At 37.5% G+C, this 19,730-nt stretch overlaps 1 protein-coding gene across 3 annotated transcripts in view; it reads right to left on the bottom strand.

Moving 5' to 3' along the window:
• Positions 1-19,730, bottom strand: part of UBN2 (ubinuclein 2) — a 90,512-nt gene that overhangs the window by 9,560 nt on the left and 61,222 nt on the right. For 2 of the 3 annotated variants that reach the window (XM_061165891.1, XM_061165889.1), the window contains exons 15-17: positions 15,102-15,333; positions 14,573-14,662; positions 831-11,127 (exon numbers count right to left, since the gene is read on the bottom strand). The exons of the other annotated variant lie outside the window; for it this stretch is intronic. In XM_061165891.1, coding sequence (XP_061021874.1) covers positions 11,078-11,127; positions 14,573-14,662; positions 15,102-15,333 — 372 coding nt within the window. In that variant the 3' untranslated portion in view covers positions 831-11,077. Of the gene's footprint in view, positions 1-830; positions 11,128-14,572; positions 14,663-15,101; positions 15,334-19,730 lie in introns of those variants that run through there. 3 annotated transcript variants of the gene reach the window in all.

The following is a 19,730-nucleotide window of genomic DNA, read 5'->3' as shown; positions in this document are numbered from 1 at the left end:
CTTATATGCACATATACACTTATAAATGACAAAACTGTTCAACTTCTCTCACAAATTGCTATCTTTTCACCCTCTTTCCCACTCCCTACCTGGATTTCTAAGGTTAAATTCTTTTTTTCACTTTTTTCTCATGCCAATATTTTCCCTAAAGAAGTCCTCTACAAGTAAGACTAAAAGATGCTTACCTATGCAACTAGGTGAGCATCCTGTGTCTACAACTGCAAGCCCTGACCCTAGGTGAGCATCCTGTGTCTACAACTGCAAGCCCTGACCCTAGGTGAGCATCCTGTGTCTACAACTGCAAGCCTTGACCATGGAGGCAGGCACGCGTACACAGGCACACACCCTCTAAGCTGAAGGAAGAACCTAGTAGGCCTGCATTCCAGGACTCCCACAGTCTGGCTTCCTCTAGTCACCCCAGAACCCACCTCACACCAGCCTGGCCTCCTTCCTGTTTCTTCCTAAGTCTGCTCAGGATGCTCCCTCTTCCTCCTTCCCAGTCAAATCCCATTTATCCAGGAAGGCCCAGTTCAAACGCCATCAACCTGACAAGGTCTCCTCAGATCTTTCCAGCCCATTTTCTCCCCTGCTCTGAACTCAAGTGGCAAGTGGCCATGGACCACACCTTTGTGACAGATTTTGAACTGCTGTCTTTTAACTAGTCATATGATTGCAGACTATTTGTAAATACATGTAGGGTAGGGCCTATTCCCTGATTTCTATATCCCATACTGCCCAGCACAGTGTGAGAGGCAAGAGATACTCCAGGACCACTGAAAGAATGAGATATTAAAATTCAAGTTAACTCAATGATACAACAGACACAAGAATAATATGTACATTCCTCTTTATTTAATACAACAACACGTAACACATACAAAAAGAAAAAACACTCATGTAAAAGGCCCTGTCGTAAAGGATAGACAGGAAAACATCTACACAATCAAATAAGGCTCCTGCTTTAAAACAGGGGTTTGCTTAGCTACACTTGGAATATGAGCAAGGCTGTTGCGGAAAAAAAAAAAAAAAAAAAAATCCCTGCACTGAAGGAGTATATATATCAATGGGGTCAATTTACTAAATTCACAAGATCCACATCTAGGAATGTTTAAGTCCTCTCACATATCCAAAAATCATCAGGGTTTTATGAAATGTGATTTTTTTGGGGGGGATAAAAATTTTTACCTGTCCTCCTTTCTTCTTAGAAAATAGTGACAAGAGCTCTCTAAAAACTAGAGACCAGCAAACTGCCCAAAGTTTGGAAAGCTTTACCATTAAAGTTCAAAAAGTGTGTAGAACTGAGAATTCAAAGGCAAGATGGCACTGGGAAGAAGAATGATCAGAAGTCTGATCATTTCCTGATCAGTCACGAGGAAACACAATGGAAACATCTAGGCTCAGTGCAGGGTTCGGTAGCAGCAGTTTGTCCATATTCCTGCTCTGATTAGAGCCGGAAATTAAACAAGCACCAGTTCATCTCAAAAGAGCCTTATACAAACATACACACATACATACCCACACCCATTCACATGTCATCACCACCCCCTTTTATTTAAATTTATTATTATTTTTTTTACTAAAATAATACAAAAAAGGGAGACAGGTATATTTACAAAAATCCATGGCTGGTACAGTACATAATTTTTAAGACACACTAAATGCTACAATCTTTCAGGTCCTGAGATTATTACAAATATCAACTCAAAGCTGTGTTCAGGTCCAGTTTTAAAGGAGGAAAAAAAAATTCCCAAAATATTAAGTCACACATATTTAAATTTAAAATACAGCATATCCCTTCAAGTTAGCAAAAACGCACCTCCCTAAAAACAACTGCAATATGGTAGTCAGGGCCTTTCACCCAGAGGAGCAGCAATTATTTAGGCTCCTTCCTTCACGATGCATTGTAAAACCTGTTGGCATCTATATAAAGCGGGGAGGTGGCTCAAGAAAGAAGATGCTGTGTAACCGGAAGGACATTCCTTTATAGAGTGAACATTCACTGTATAAATAAGTCCCATTTTTCCTTCTGTTACCAAACAAAAGTCTTTCCTTTATCAAAATTCATACTGCAAGAGTTGGAAATATGTGCTTACTCAGACTAAAAATCAGAATCCTTATTTTCAATCAGTTATAGCAAATCGGTCTGCAGTCCCACGCTAATTTTTACAACTGCAAATAAATTTTCTTGCTTGTAATAAACGAGAAAAGAAAACACTCATCACTTGGTTACCTTGGGAGACTTTGATTAACTTATTATTTGGGGCACAAAATTTTCACCAGCCAGAGATTTCCTTTCCTTTTCAGCTTGCCAGTGTTTAGCAAGCAACAGACAAGGAAGGGCAAGCCCCAAGATTTACATACTCTTAAGAACAATTATATATTTTTGATACATTCTATAATTTTTGAATGACAGCCAACAAAAGAGCAGTACAAAGCATGAATCCCTTCTCTGGAGGCTGGCCAAAAAACTTGTGTGTATGTTGGAAAACCTACCTCTACTGGTGCAAGGGCCCCTTGCTTATCTACAAGTCTCAGAAGGTCTATGTAATTAATTATGTAAGCATAGCCAGGATTTTAAAAGTTGGCCAAACTTGGTCAACTTTCCGACTACCTATATAAAACAGTAATAACTCTGTCAACTGAGAATAATTTCTCTTTTAATGCCTCTGGCCAAAATTGGGGGTAATTCTTGGTAATTTCACAGGGACAGGAAAGAAAACCCAATATGCTGGCACAGGGCTCACGACCCCTGCAAACAGATGAGGGAAGCAAAAGAGGAGAGAAGTTTATGGCCAGAAGAGTGTGAAATGTAATGTAGCAGGTTGTCACACAGAAGAATATGCCACTTGGCTAGTCTTGGTTACTGCCAACTCCTAAATGCTTGGAGGGCAGATGGAACTGTCAAATTAAAAAACAGAGTATCTTCACATTATCTAAGGTAATAGTCACCTTGCTTGTGTTTCAATTAGGTTTCCATTAGTGCTTTGTTACAAAATATTTTAAAACTAGACAAGATAAAATAGAATTATATTATTATTGGCAAAACAGTAACAAATAATATATGGAGCATTTTCTGAGGAACCTAAAATTGGTACTTAGGATTCATGTGGCCTTTCTGACGCAGACCTTTGTAAAGTAGGTTTATTCCAGAGGAATTAATGAAAAGAAGCAAGGCAGACTATTATGTGAAATAAGAGCCCAACAAATAATAAAAACAAATAAGAGTTCTCTTTTGAATAACCTTGAAAAGTATCAAGAGGAGGCCATGTAATGTAGCTACTACTATATTATATAGTAGAGAAATCTATTTTTAACACAAAGGAAAAGAGAAAAAAAATTCACGTCACCAGTGATGATTTTAAGTCCTGGGCATATAGACCCCCTTAATTATACTACTGAGATTTATTTATTTATTTATTTATTAAGTATTCTTGACCTGTTTGGGTAACAGTTCGGAAAAGTGTCCAAAATTGAAGTACTAACCTGCTCTAAAATGGACATATGAAAGAAAGTCTGAAAAGCAGAAGTATTACATATTACAGTATGAGGAAATTAAATAAAGATCACAAATAGCTACTTTCAAGCAAATGGTACTTTGGGAATATCTGAGAAAAATATCAAGTTATTCAAAGGCAGCCTGATTAAAATCCTACCAGTCCCTGTCTGAGTGTGCTGGGAAGTAAACAGTCTCCTACAACACGCCTGCAGTCTTTACTTTCAAATTCAGTGGGGACCCAGCGTAGATGACCAACACGGATGAGAAAAGGAGGTGAAAGTTGAAGCTTTCCTCCCCAGACTCTCAACAACTTTTATTCTAGTGCAGCCACTGGCTGATGCAATGGTTAACTTGAGGGCTCAGATTAGAGAAAAGAAGAATGAAAACTAAAGAAAGTAAAGAAACAATGAGAATCTGACATTAATATTTAACGCCACTTTGTAATGATAGTATGACCATCTGTTTATTAGCTCCACAAACCTGAACACTGTGCCAGAGAATAAAACTTTCTCAGAATTGAACACTGGGATGGTTTTATCTTAATAACCCGAAAACATTCCATGATTCCAACTACAGTGTGCACCAGAATCTGTACTTAGTTTCTGAATATAAAGTTCACATTTTAAGACAGATGGACACACAAAAAATATCTCTATTTTTATGTTTCCATTAATTTTCCCAAGAGGAACAAACACACATTCAACAAAACCCTTATGCCTTATTTCTTTGGGTAGAAGTCTTAATTAACATCTGTTATTTAAAGAATGGAAAAAAGGAAGAATGTGGAAAACTTGTATGTTTATCTGCATAGTTGATATTTAGAGGCTACTAACTAAGGCTTTATCTGGAAAACACAACAAAAAACCAAAAAGTGACTTTTAAGGAAAAACGTCCTGTCACTAGAGAGTAAATGGGCCTCAGCCAGTTCTGGGAATTAACTCAGAGGCTTTGTCTACTTGGGCCTGGGGCCTTCTCCCTACTCACTCACACTGGATCATTTGTTCCTAATCCCCTGACATTCTCCTTCCTGACCCTGAATATGTGCTACAAAGTCTACACACATCTCCTCGCAAATGGTGCTCAGCATCTAGCGCTAACATAGAAGCAGCATCCAATGTTTCCTGTTGTTACTGTTTTAAATGATAAAAGGAAAATTCTATGTATTACTGCTTCATATACTTGATGGAGGGTAGGATAAGATGACCTTCCTCTCCTCCCTGGAGCTGGGAAAAATATATTTCTTTGTGCTCCCACCCTTCCCACAGCTGCTCCAGCTAGGAAGAGAAACCTGCCTCCTCTCTCCCATTTTTCTGCAACCTGAGCAGTTGATGGCTCCCACTCTTTCACGTTAAAGAAGCATAAATTACACAGGTAGACTGGCTACAGTACACCTAGCAGGCTGTGTGTAGTGCTTGCCCCTTCAGTGCAAAGCTGGATAAACCTATGGTTACAGGAACAGTACACAATCTCCGTAAGAAGGAGACCCCCATTCATTCTTAGAAAGTTAAAAGCTTAGCTATATCCATCACTAAACAAGTAATATAAGGAAATTAGGCTGAGAACATGGCAAAGTGAGGCAGATAAAACATTTGGGATCATTAATCAACTCTAGTAACCAATCATTCACGCTTTAGCTAGCTTCAGCTCCACAATCTTGGCAAAAATCACACATGTAATAATACCATGAACAGCTTAAAAAAAAAAAAAAACTATTTATAATTAGGAAACTTAGTGTTATTTACCCCTCCCCTCTTATTAACCTGAAACTAAGCATTTTATCCAACCACAAATATAATATGTTTAAATAACACATATGTATCTAAATTAGAATTCCAGTGATTTTTTTAAACCTAAAAATCATATGGTGCTTTTTATACCCATCATAGGGAAACATTTTTTTAGCCTCTGCAGGAAGATGATAATACTTTTTTAAATTATATAGGACATTTTAGAAAAACTCAAAATATTTTTGAAAAAGTCTCTGATATTCCTGGGAGGTAGGTGAATATTATCATACCCAATTTTCTAATGGGTAATCTGAGGCACAAAGGTTAAACGATATTCCCCCTAAACACAATAATCAAAGAGTAACATGACTGACCTGAGGCCACCTGATAACAGTCTTGCTGTCAAGTAACATTGCCAGGAGCCTCTGCTTTCTCCTTTTTGGCCACCAGTCTCCTCAGTTAAAATGTATTTAAAAGGGGGCATTTACTAGACATATTTATACTGGATTTTGAGGATTGGTTCAACTTAGTCTCCCTTCACATGTCACATCTGTTTTCGACAAGAAACAGATGAACACTAATTACTGGTATTATGTTATTTTGCTCAAGGGAGAAACAAAAATAACCATTAAATCATATTAGGCCAAATGTAATTATTCGGCAAATGAGAAAACTGAAGCTCTCTCAGGAATGCCATGGGTTATATAAGTGTTTCCCTCCATATCTGAAGTCCTTCTACTTCTAAGTTTATTACCCTTTTGACAGATATGCAGCTATATGAATTCTTCAAAACCCATTTTCCAGAAGAGTATATGATGCATTTTTAACATGGACAAAGTTGCTAACTTGCTTCAAAACTCAGAAACAATACCATGGTTCTAACTCTAGCTCTCCCATGTCTTTAGCCTTGCCTGCCATCATGTACCTTATCAACTTGACCTGGAAAGACTCTTGTTATCCCAATGCTTTCTCTAGTATTACACATGCCAAGTCTGAAGGGCACAGAGCAGTGGATTACTCCAGGAACAGACAATGAGTCCACTAAATTTATTTTAGTTATAATAACTGACTTATTTTATATGTAGCTGTTGTTCCTGTTAACTTCTACAAACAGATATTCAAAGGGCGAAGACAGTATCTTGTGAGAAGACAATTTCCCAATCTACCCATTCAAATCAACTAAAGGCAATGGAATAAACAAGGCAGAAATTTTGCAAACATTAAAATAGGGGAGTGCTTGGAAAGGATGCAATGGTACAGCAGCTACTAGTTATATATATATATATATATATATATATTACATATGTATACAAATATACACACATATATATGTATGCATGTATGTGTGTATCTTACACATATATCCATATACATATAAAGAAGAAGAATATTACAGCATGACATGATCTTGGCAACTCTGAGATTCTTCCTCCTGAATCCCCTGACGTTATTAGCCTGTACTTTAGGATATCTGAGAACAGTTTCAAAAGAGGGGAAAAAAGAAAGAAAAAAAGGCACTTAACAAAGACAAAGCCTGAATTGAATATGCTTTAGAGGAATAATATAAGCCATTTTACCAGAGCTAAGAAATGATTTACAGAGTTAAACCTTTCCTCTTAAATTTTATAAAATAAAACTGTCTAACATGTTTCTAATCATTTACCTACTACTGCATTTTTCTTCTGCATCATTATTACAAAAACAAAAGCCCGCTAAAAGCAAAAACCAAAACAACAGACAAACAAAAACCACCATACATGCACAACAGCAAGTAAAAGTGCCCTTCTGAGAACATAAGGTCAGCAGAAACTACAGTGCTGAAGCACAGGGCAAGTTCTCAAGTTTGGCCTGATTGTAGATTTCTCTCACTCTTCTAATCTAAAACAGGACAAAATAAACATCAACCAACAAAAAGAGCAAACAAAAATTCAAAACCTAAATGATGAAAAGAATACAAGGACCAGTGTGCTTTTATGGTAACACCCTTAAAATAAAGTATCCTAATTCTATACATGGGTCAAAGTATACGACAAAGCCTCCCAGAAATAAAGAACTGTAAATTGAAGTTGAACATTACAGGCAAAGTTCATTTTACAAATGTAGCAGCAAATCTGATAGATTAATTGGAGTTCTAAGAGATGATCCCAAGGGACACAGTATTCGCGTAATCAATGGTAGTTTGAATAACAGTAGAATTCCATTTCAGAAAATGTCTTGAACCAAGTAGAGGTGGAAAGGGGGTGTGGTAGAGAGCAACGAGAGGAGAAAGATTAGAGGTGTCTGCCCTTTCCAAATCTGGGTAGTAAACAATTTAAATCTGCTTTGGGGGGAAAAAAAATCCTGGGTTAAAAATCATTTTGTAGAAGTTGTTTTCATACAGGTGTCAAACCCACAGCATTCAAACAGGTGTGTGCCCGGTTCTTCCTTCTAGCTGGGTGATATGATAAACCCTATTGAGCTTCTATGATATTAAAAAAAAAAAGAAAGAAAGAAATTTGGGCTAACAACATCCATCAAAGGGGTGGCAGGCATGAAGGAATGTGCTGACACAATGCTCTGAGTCCCTCAAAATCAAGACTTGGGGACCTCAGATGAACTTCACTTCTTCCCCCAATACTTAATCTCTTCAGTTGGTTTTAAAATCATGATTTCCTTTACCCTCTGATCTCAGAAGCAGATGAGAAAGAATTATAACTGACTGGTAATGAAATTATTGCTTACGTCAATTGTGGAGGCTCTGAATGAGCTTGACACTTTGCTCTCAGTCTCCAGCCGAGGCTCAGCACTGCTATCTCTGGAGACAGCTCTGCTGATCATTCATTATTGCTTGTGAATACTGAGGATTAACTTGTATGTACAGTAACAGCTTATACGTCAGCGAAGGCAATTTAAAATACAAGACCGTTGAAAACAGTTTCCTTTTCCTGAATCAAGAATCCCACGGCATGGGATGTAACTGTGTGCTGACTACCTTTACAACGGGATGTTGCTAATGCTCTTCAGAAAAGACACACTGCTCTATAGCCTTTCCAATTACTCTCCACTTTTAAAAAATAACATAATTTGATTTTCAAGTGCAAAAATAGAATATGAGTCACAAGCCTCTGTGCTAAAAAATAACTGATTTGTATGTATGTTTTTAGTAAGAAAAGCTGTAAAAATAGGTGTCTGTACAGTATGGACACCACTTTCAATGTTATGACCTAGAAAAGAAATAGGTATTTACATGCAGTAACTCTTTGATCATACTTTTTAAGAAATATAAGGATGTTTATTTCATTTGTACAACATAAAAGGGCAGTCTTGATTGAAATGGATGAAGCTAGTGAAAATGTGGCGGGGGTGAGGCAGCAGTTCTCACAGAATCAGGATTGAAGAGAACAGAATAAAATCTTCACAGAGGAGGCCTCAGAGCCCAGGGCCCTCAGGTGTTTATAAAACGATATGGGGGAGGAACTGATAATCCCACTCTTCTCGAATGAAGACAGAATCATTGGGGGGGGGGAGGCGGGGGCGGTCTTCGGATGGTGTCGTCACTCCAAATCTTTCTTGTGACGAGACAAAGGACCGAGGAGCATACACTCGCCTGACAGTGTGATTCAGAGTTGATGGGTTTAACAAATTAAAGTTGTCATTCCTCAACTTAAACTACCACTGAACTCATCTATCAATAAACATATGTGTACAAAAATACACACACAGATGAACACATGCACCACCCTCCACCAGAAGAGAGACAAATCTGCATTGTGTTCTCTCCTTGTTCAGGGAAGTAAAATGAAGGTGGCTTCTCAAAGGAAAATTCTTAAAGATTAGCAGACTTTTTTTCCCCCTCTAAATTAGATAAAAGCAAGAGGTATGCTACAATGGAAGAACTCAAGAACTGGGTAAGCTTCCCTGGGTAAAAAAAACCGAACAAACTTTAATCAAACATTCTCCATTCAAATCAAACATATCTGCAACATCCCAGTATCCTTCCAAATATCTACCAGGGTTGACAGAACATTCTTATTTGCTTTACTGATAAATTCTTAGAGGCAAGTAATTATATCAATGATTCCTTTGAAATAACCCTTTCCCCTTATTGTAACAAGTTCTTGGAACTAAAGTTTTCAGTTATTAACTTTTTTTTTCTGCTGTAAAGTAAGCCAATGTGACTCTGAAGTCAAAATATGGGCTTACAGATCTAAAGTATTCTGTGTTAATTTATTCACAGTCCTAAAGCCTATTTGGAACTTTTGCTTATGAAAGGAAAAAAGGGCCTGATTAATACCCTTATCTGGATAAATATTAATGGTGTTGGGTGACTTGTAATGAAAACATATGTAAGAAATCTTGCTACTACCAATCTGGTGCAATTTTTTTAGGTGTCTGGCATTATTAATGGACCAAGCTTACACCATTCTTGTGAACAGTTTGAAAACATTCAGAAGCCTAAACAGGAAGAAAAAGACTAGAACAATGATGTGGTGAAAAAAGTCAACAAAATGTATCCAAACACTATAAATTTCTCCCTTAACATCCTTTGTTGAACATGCAATTTGCATGAGGAAGCTCTAGTAACGGAGTCTTATTATCTGCAGGTTTACTCATATATCAATACTCTAAGTATTAGTAAAACTTTAAAATTTCAAATGCTCCAAATCAGTTTCACTACAGTGGATATAGGGAGTAAAAATACACTGATTGTTATAAAAATAATCCCCTGTACACAATGATCCTAATTTAATTCCTCCCTTTAAAATACCATCTTCAAAATTCCCCCCAAACACATATATGCCGTTTGAATGACCAATGAAGAAGCACTCCAATACACACTTATACCTGTTTATATCAATAGTTAATAATCACCTGAAATACCACTAGCAAAAAAAAAACAGAAAGAGAGGTTCTGAACTAAAGTGATGTTGGGGGAAATTGACAATTCATACTGGCAGGCCTGCAAAGGCTAAGTGGACCAAAGCTGCAGTCCTACAACAAAGATCCCCATTTCTCAAGAGGAAAATGTGAACACAAGTCACATTTTAACATCAAGAATGGAAATAAGAATTAACCAGTCAACACCAGATGCACAAATCACCTGAAGGAGAGAGTTAAGTACCTGCTTCTGAATGGAAGATGTAATTGACCCTTTTACAAAAAGGGGACATCTAAGTTTCATCTGTTATGAGCAACAGCCTCAATTTTTTGACTTAAAAAAATGTAATATATATCACTGTGCTAAAATAACGTTCCTGAAGCATCTTTAGTCCACTGATTTACACAGGAGTTGCTACACATTGGAGAAGATTCAAGTTTGTTCAGGATTTTTGAGGGTACATAATTTATACTCAGCTACTGTCTGCATCAGACATAGGACCATTAAATTTTTTTTGTGGAAAATTTGTTGCATAGTCCACTCAGACATGACCATTACTCCTGACAAACTGGCCTAATTTGGGGTATACTGCCTTTTATTATGCAACTATGTCTACAAGTGTTCAGATCCAACCCCCAGGATGGATGGAGTTTACCCAAATCCTCAAATTTCCTTCTTCCTGCCCAGGGAAAAATCAAATTTGTATTTCTGTGGGTTTGACAACTGAGTCTCTTTCAAGTCAGTTAATATGGTAACTTTGTCTTTCTTTAGAAGAGACCAAAGGTCACACTTAACTTTGCACAAAAGCATTTCTTCCTCCTGCACCTGGCTTTACTCAAGTAATGTTTTCTTTTCTTTTTCCTCCTCACCACAGTGCTTGGGACGAGAGAATGTAAACATCGACAGAACAGCAGCCCTATGACCACACGAGTACTTTCCCATCAGGTAGGTTCCAACAGCCAGCCAAGTGTGTCGTCTCCTGTGCTTGCTGCGAAGTCACTGAGATTTCCGTGGTAACTTAGTGTCCCCTTTACTTTGGCCTCCATCTGAGAAAAGAGGTGTTTAATCAGTATGGGTCGGCATGTCATAAAAAATAAAAGCATATGAAGCAAAGTAAACAATTCTAATTTTCACATGGATGACGACATTGCTAGAAAGATAACCTTTAGTACCTTACATGTTACAGCACAAAGAAGTTGACATATAAACAAGAATGATTCTCTTATCTCAAAATGACTATGGTTTAATTGGTTTCCAGTGTCCTACAAATACTATTTCAACAAGTTATTTGTTATCTACCTTATAGCCAACTATGTCAAATGCTTCGAGGATTATAAAGAGATGGAAAAACACAATCAGTCCCCCTCCTTCAAGGAACTTATCACATTTTTTGATTCCCTTAGAAAACAAGGTCAACTTCAAGGTCAACTTCATTTTCATGCAAGTGAAAATTTCTTACCATGACATAGCAGTTAGTAACTCTCAATTATTTATGCAAATGAATGGACCACACTGGGAGTGAAAACTCCAGCTGCATCTTTGTTTTTAGTCCTAACCTGGCAAACGTAAAAGGTAGGAAAGTCTGCTACGGGGAGAATGATTTTTCTAGTTTTACGTATGGCTATGTAACTTATACTGGGAAAATGCTAATCACTATACTTAAACTGGACAAGAGTAGGACTGGGTGACCTTGAGGGCTGAAAAAAAAATGTAGAAAATCTCTTATCATTTGTTGCCTTATCAAGGAAAGTTAAGCTCCACCAGGCCTGAGTATTCTTGCCTGGAGAACCCCATGAACAGAGGAGCCTGGCAGGCTACAGTCCATGGGGTTGCAAGAGTCGAGTCGGACACAACTTAGTGACTAAACCACCACCACAAGGCCTGAGAGAAAAAGGCAGGGGGAGGCAAGAATGGCAGAATGCACAAGTGTCAAGCAGCAAATTACTGCCTTACAAGAGTAACCTTAAGCCTGGAGGAGACCACTGAAGTCACAATGTTGAGTCCACTCCTGTGATATCTAAACTACTTGGGTAAAACATAAGCAAAACAAAAAAACTGCCTCTACTGAAGAAAAGATGTATCAATGAAACAAGATAACAATTTCAAAAGCTGTATATACAGAATACTATTTAAGTGAACTTTAGTGAGAGTATCTAAGGAATTGGCATTTTCATTTATAATAAGGTATCATACCCTTGCATTTGTGGGAAGAAATGATTTGACTTGAGACACGATTAAATTCACAAAACAGCAGGGTGGGATTTTGCTAAAAGAAGCTTTGGATAATCAGCAAAATAAAATACTCATATTAGGTACTTCCCTCATGGTCCAGTGGTTAAGACTCCATGCTCCCAATGCAGGGGTCCTGGGTTTGCTCCCTGGCCAGGGAACTGGATCCTACATGCCTCAACTGGCAGTGTTACATGCCTCAAACAAAGATTCTGCATGCCTCAACTAAGACCTAGCACAGCCAAATAAATTAATTAATTAATTAAAATATTTTTTAAAAAAATACTCATATTAACCACACTGTGAAATTCTTTAGACCAGGGTTTGGCGACTATGGCCCTTAGGCCAAATATGGTCTGTTACCTCTTTTTGTGACTAAAGTTTTACTGGAGCCCAGTCACACTCATATTATGCATTATCTAAAACTGTTTTAGTACTGCAATGGCAGAGTTAAGTAGTTGTGATGGACTATGTGGTCATGCAAAGTAAACATGAAATATTTACTATTTTCATCTTTGTAGAAAAAGTTTATTGGCCCCAGTCTTTAGACTAGATGCGATTAGAGAATTAACATTAACTAAGCTCTTACCATGTACGTGATACCATGCTAGAAGCTTTAAATATTTTTGTTAAATTCTCCATAATAAGCCTATTAAAAACATCTTGCTATCCCTATCAACGGAAGTGATATTCGAACAAACTACACTTGCTCAAAGTGGCAATTCTAGAATTCAAAAATTCCAGCCTGATTCTCAAATTTAGTGTCTCAGACTTTAAAATGCTTTTTAAATGAAAAATTATAAACTTTTAAATTTTAATTACTTGGAAAATACTGACAGTCTTATTTCCTGTCTCCCTCTGGAACAGAGGTGCTGATCAGATAACAAGATAATGTATCTAAATCTGGAATATGAGGGTCACATTGAACCACAAGAATCCTGTGTGCCTAATTCCCTGCAGATTTCTACCAGTCTGCCCACAAACATATAGTTCTCAGCTGGACTCACCACACCAAGCAGCTGTCAAAACCCAGGGTGGAACTGCTTTAGTCACAGGGCAATTTTCCTTAAGCATTTAAACCTAGTCAAGAAGTTCAGGACGATCAGGATTGTTGACATTTGTGCCTCCTTTGTGTAAAGAATCTGCCTGTAATGCAGGAGATTCGGGTTTGATCTGTGGATTGGGAAGATTCCCTGGAGAAGGGACTGGCAATCCACTCCAGGATTCTTGCCTGGAGAATTCCATGGACAGAGGAGCCTGGCGGGCTACAGTCCATGGGGTCGCAAAGAGTCGGACACGACTGAGCGACTCATACTTTGTTCCCACACTGGTACAACTGTGGTCTTGTGTTCATTCTCTCAAGAGGTTAGTCTGGGGCAGCTTAACACTTGGGTGTCTTAGAGCATTTACTACAACCTACTGCCTCAAGATTGCTCTGAAGCTCCCATTTCCACTTTGTGGTCAGCTGTAAACTTGTTCAAGAACCATTTTAAATGCAGTGGCCAAAAAGAACAGTGAGGCCCTAGCCAGCTTTCACAGTTAAGAGAAAAGCTGAGCTGCTCAAAGATGCTGAAAATGGCCCTCAGAATACTATCGGCATTTTACTGGGGTCAGCTGCTGATGAGAGCAAGAATCTGGAGGCCAGGGCTGGGTGCAGCATCCGCTGTCCAACTCCAGACCTCAGAGCATCTAGCTGGCCTGCAAGTATGTAACACAGAGTCTGAGATCACATGAGGTTAATAAGGGCAAGGAGGCAGAGAAGAGTAATGGTTAGGAATACAGGCCATGGAGTCAGACTTCCTGGATTCTATCTCAGATTAAACACTTATTATCCCATCAACTTGGGCAAGCTGCTTACCTCTGATTCCCTTTCCTGAGTTTCCTGATCTGTAAAATGGGGATTGTGATCTCATTCACAGGTTTACTGTAAGGATTAAATTAGTGTATCACAAGACTATCTGGCACTTTGGAAAATTTCCATAAAGGTCAAGTGTGATTAACTACTGGACATGATTTTTGTATACTGTCTTATAAATCTTATTCTTTGTCCTCATTCCCATATAACAAACACCTTCAAAAAGGCTCTCTGCACATGTAACAAAAGATCTCCTTTACCTGTTTCCTTTCTCTGAAAAGGCATTTGTTGCCGATGAGCATTTGCTCCAATCTTTGTCATTCTCTCATATTGTTTTCAGGAAAGATTTAATATATTGGTAAACCTGTATAAATGTTAGCTAGAGGAAGAAACAGGGGCTCTCTTACCATTAAACGTTTGCTGTACATGTGCAGGCAGAGGTGAGTGGGAAAGCGCTGCTGCGTGCTGAGCTCCTGGCTGTAAACCCTTTAGTAAATCTGGGGGGAGAACACACTTGTCAGTGATCTTCTTCAAACTAAGATCCGAGCCCTCTTAGATACAAAAATGAAAATAATTTATCCAATGCAAGCACAGACCTCTACTTCAAAGCTTTTTTTAAACTAGAGTACATACATTACGTGTATAAATATAAATGTGCATGCAAATAACCCAGGAAATCTGACTTTCTCTTACTATAAATTTCATTAAGATAAAAGTGTGGAATAGCCAGTTAACTTTAGAAACTATTAAAAAATTTCAGAGTCCAGTAATTACACTTATTTTATATATACACATGAAATAAACTGGATTTCTTTTAAAAAGAAATTCTATAATCTCCACTAACTCCAACTGGACTGCTCTCAATTAGTATAAATTTGTGAGGTTTCCTGTTCTGTCAAGACTAGGTAGCCATGTAAGAAAAAGAGCCCCACTTACTCTGAGTTAGGCTATGGTGGAAAGCGGCTGAGGTAGATCCCGAGGTGGTTGTCACTCCAGCTGTGTCCGTTCCAAAGCCAAGTAGCTCCAAGGGAAACTGGAAGGGCATGGTCACTGGAACAAGGCCACCCAGCATCCCAAAAGGAGTCACATTTTGATTTGTTACAGACAAAGGTGATGTCATGAGAGTCAGAGGTGAGGCATTAGCCAATAATGATGCTCCTGCTGTGGACTGCGGAAACCAGGGGTCAAAATACATAAGAAATCAAGTCTTTAACCTGAATTGATTTATTTTACTTAATATCCTCATGGACATGAGACTGTGTCTTACGTCTACTCTAACAGAAACTCTGGGAGACAGAAATGAAGGCTGAAGTGTAAATTACATTTCAAAGAGTGACCAATACTGGCTTTGAAAATACTTCTACTTAGCTCTTCATCACCAGTTAAGTTTCCTTAACTGTTACTGCAATGTCTATATTAACACCCATTCCTCTTAACCCACTCATTTCTAAACTTGGATTTCCGCTTTTGCTTTGACCTCTCCATCTGACACAGGGAATTAATTCCATATCATTTCAGTTCGGTCTCTGATCTGTAATTTAGCTGTCTTTTTGGGCACAACGTCTGCAGCTTCTGTTCTAGACTATTACTCTCTCAGATCCCTCAACTCCATACCCTGTACTTTCATCGTTAACGGCCATCTGTGTTTTCCTCTTCATAAGCTTTATCTGCCTCTTCCTCAAAAGCTAACCACCTGACCTATGCCATGAATACCACTCCTGCAGAACTTTCTGTCACAAATGTCAATCAAGCACTGCACTTTCTCTGCATTTCCTCTGCTTTTTGCATATACAGAGACCCCTGACATGTCTTAAAACCAACTGTCTTACAACCAACCATTACTCCTGGCTCTTCCCCAACCCCTAGCAACAACCTGACTTATGTATATTTCTTTTATTATCAAACTTATTGAATGGCAGCCTTCATTTTCCACACTATCTCATCTCTTCTTAACCCCTGAAAGCTGATTTCCAATTCCACTACATTTCTGAACTCAGACTCCTAAGGCAAAAGGTAAATTACAGTGTTTTGACACTCCCCTACTTGGGCTTTGATGCCATCATTATGAAGAAAAACACTTTGAAACATGCCAGCACTGATAAGCTTTCATCGAGAAATTACTGAAATATACTCTATTAAGCTAATTTAGTTCTTTGAACAATTTTCTATACAGCAAATAAACATTTTTTTCCATTCCGACTTTTTGTGTGTACTTAATAAAGATTATAACCAAAATTTCTCAGTAGCAGATATTACCTACTATATTTGCAATTGTGAGGTTTCTTTTATAGCCTTATTTTATCAACTCCAAATTTCTGTGGTTAAAAATTTTCACAGTTCTAAGTTTGGTCAAGAAAACTGAATTCTCTGAGTTTTTGTTAATCAATAATAAGCATTAGCAACTGTTACTTTTATTTTGTATACTGATGATTTCTACCAGTAGACATTATTAATAAAAGGCTGGTCATTTTATTTCTCAGTTAATCTATAGGAAAAATGCAGGTGATTTTCCCATGCAAAAATGCCACATCATCTCATGTGTCTATACATTCAATGGTCCACACCACTGCTGAATGAAAAAAGAACATCCTTAAAAAGCTTTCTATTCTGTTTTTTCACTAGTTCTCCAATTGCCTTCCCTTACCTCCTTTATTTATGCCTCAAATTTGTACCTATAGTTCTGACCTCTCACCTCAGTTTCAATCCTGGTTAGCTAATGGTTTAGTGAAGAATTCCACTTGGATATCTAACCTCACCTAATTGGTATGCTCAGAATTGAACTCATCATCTGTTACAATCATTTCCCTCCCATATATGTTAACTGCTAAGATCAGTAGTTTCAATTCTTTCCCACCACTCAAGGCTTGAAATCTTAGTTTTTAAGCAACACAAAATGAAAGACAAGATGAACTCATATTCAACATATCTTTTTTTTTTTTTAAATCACAACTTTCTCCTACATTTAAGTAAGTGCAAATCTTTATCACTTTACGCTTGGACTTAACTGTTTTTATTTGCCAGTCGTTTACCTCTCTACTGTGCCAACCACGATGTCAAAAATGGGTGATTTAGGAACAAATTACTAACTTAGAAACAACAGTGGTTTGAAGGAGAAAAAGGATCAGTATCAAGAGTTAACAAGGGTTTTCTCTTCTTTTTCATCAACATTCTACTACAATCTCAGGACAATATGGGGAACACACTCTAAAACCATGTTTCCCAAGTGAAGCCCTCCTGGTGAGGAACATTAAATACTGCTAATAAGGAGAACTCTTATGCTTTTCTGGAGTAGGCTCATTAAAGCATTAAAGCTGACAGAAAATGTAAATTAGGGCAACTTCCAAAATTAAGTTATGTGTATTAGCAATAAAAAATGGCACCAGGCCGTAACTAATATTTTATACTTATAAAAACCTTCCATATCCACTTTTGTTTATAAAACTAAAATGAAACACCAGATTATCTAAATGTTACATGTGCAGTTATAATTTTCTCTCACAGAAGATGGAGACCTTTTAAAAGCGGGGTATCCATTGTTGGTATTATTTAGAAGCATTACAGGAGAAGCTATCAACATGAAGCAGGCAAACAGTTCAGGATAATGCCCCATAATCAGAAATATTTTCCACGACCTCTACATTTCATCTCCAGGGGAAAATATAAAGGAACATTAGATTTCTTTTTAACAACATGTTTCATTTTGGTGAGTACATCTGCCCCCCACATTCTCTACAACACCCAGAATGATTTTTTGAAATGTGTATCAGACCATACCACTCCCCACCAATGGCTTCCCACTGAACACAAAGTAAAAGCCCAAGTCCTTATTGTAGCCCCTAAGGTCCTCAATCATATGGTTTGGAGTTGTTTTTTGACCTGTCACCTCCCCATCTTTCCCAACTGTCCAGCCCTGTCAGGCTCTTTCCTATCTCAGTGTCTTCACATCTACTTTCCCTTTCTTGCCTGGGCTGTTTGCTCTTCTCTCCAAAAGGCTTGGTCCTAGTCATTCAATTATCAGCTCAAACATTGCCTCTTCCAAGAGGCCTTCTCCATCTCCCTTATCCACGTTAGCAGCAATCACACTTTATCATATTATTGTTTTTATTTTTACAGCACAAAGTATTTTTAAGTACTGTGTTTTGCTTATCTTCATCCTAGAATATATGCCCCATGAGAGGGGGCATGATCTTGACTCACCCCAATTTCCCCAGCACCTAGAAGAGTGCCTGGCACATATTAAACACTTAGTAAATATTTGCTTAGTGAATTATTTTGGAAATTATAGAGTGGCAAAGACTGGATTCACAGAAAATCAATGAGCTGAAGGGCAAGAAAGAACAGGAAAGCCTTCAGTGCAAAGTTATTAAATAAAAAGCAGGTAGAGATCAACCTGAACCTAGAAAGACTTTAACTTTGATTAACCTCAGGACCTGTCATGTTCACATCTGCACACAGCTAAAGACATCTTTCAGAGGCAAGTGGCATATTTTATAGACTTAGATAGGAAATCTGTTTTTCGTGTTGGCCAGCTTTAGAAAGACAGGATCTAGGTGCCACAAGGTAGCTGATAAGACATCATTGATGTTGTGTTAAAAAAGAGAACAAAAGTTAGGAATAACCTTATTCAATTACTGATGTTTTCTTCAGTCAAACCAATAAGAAAGACAAAAAGGATCAGATATGAGGCAGGAACATTAAAGTCTCCAAATCATAAAGCCATTTTTGGAGAGGAAGAAATCAGAAGAAAGGAGTTACATTTTAGAAACACAAATTTTGCCATGTAGGTTCCTTGGTAAGAAACTAACTGGTAAACAATAAACCAAATTGTTCTTTTGGGATAAATGATCAAATGTAGGAAGTTTTCCAGGGGGTGGGGGGTGGGGGTGGAAACAGAACTGATAGATTCTGGAGATGATGAAAGATAGAGGGAGATTTATCTTTAAAGAAAACAAAGTGAAAGAAAAAAAAAAAAGCAAATTTTAACTCCAGAAAATAAGCCCAAAATTTATGATTGAAACCACCTGTTCACAATAGTTAGCTCAACACAGACAATCTTTTACAAAGTCACAGATTTAACCAAAAGTTGTAATTTTAGTCTCTGAAGAGAATGGGAGAAGTATAAGACAGTTAAAAGCCTTATTTATCACAATGAGAAGCTGAAAGATAACACTAAAAGAGACTTCTATTCATTCTTATTTTTAAAAAACACAAGAGAAAAAGCTAACAGTTAAAAGTAGTTGACAATAGGAAGGAGGATATGGGCCATGGAACTGTCATTTTGGTTATTATAATCCTCTCACATACTCCTATGATCAAATTAAAGACTGATTTCAAAAACAGTCAACATTTTAACAAAGATAATAAACTAAGAATGCAGACTAAGTCCTAGACGTTAGTTGTAACTTAAATTTTCACATATGATCCCTAGGGGTTTTTTTGGCTATTTTCTTATTTCTGATAAAAGCAAAATCATATGGATAAAACATCTATAAATCCTAGATTTCAATTAATGAAGTATCAGATAATGGAATTTTGTTCTATATTAGAATTTTAGAATTCATTCAT

This window comes from Dama dama, chromosome 18 (assembly GCF_033118175.1).
Source record: "Dama dama isolate Ldn47 chromosome 18, ASM3311817v1, whole genome shotgun sequence".
In the NCBI taxonomy this organism is placed as follows: domain Eukaryota; kingdom Metazoa; phylum Chordata; class Mammalia; order Artiodactyla; family Cervidae; genus Dama; species Dama dama.
Note: the sequence above shows the minus strand (reverse complement) of the source record. Positions and strands in the feature narration are given on the sequence as shown.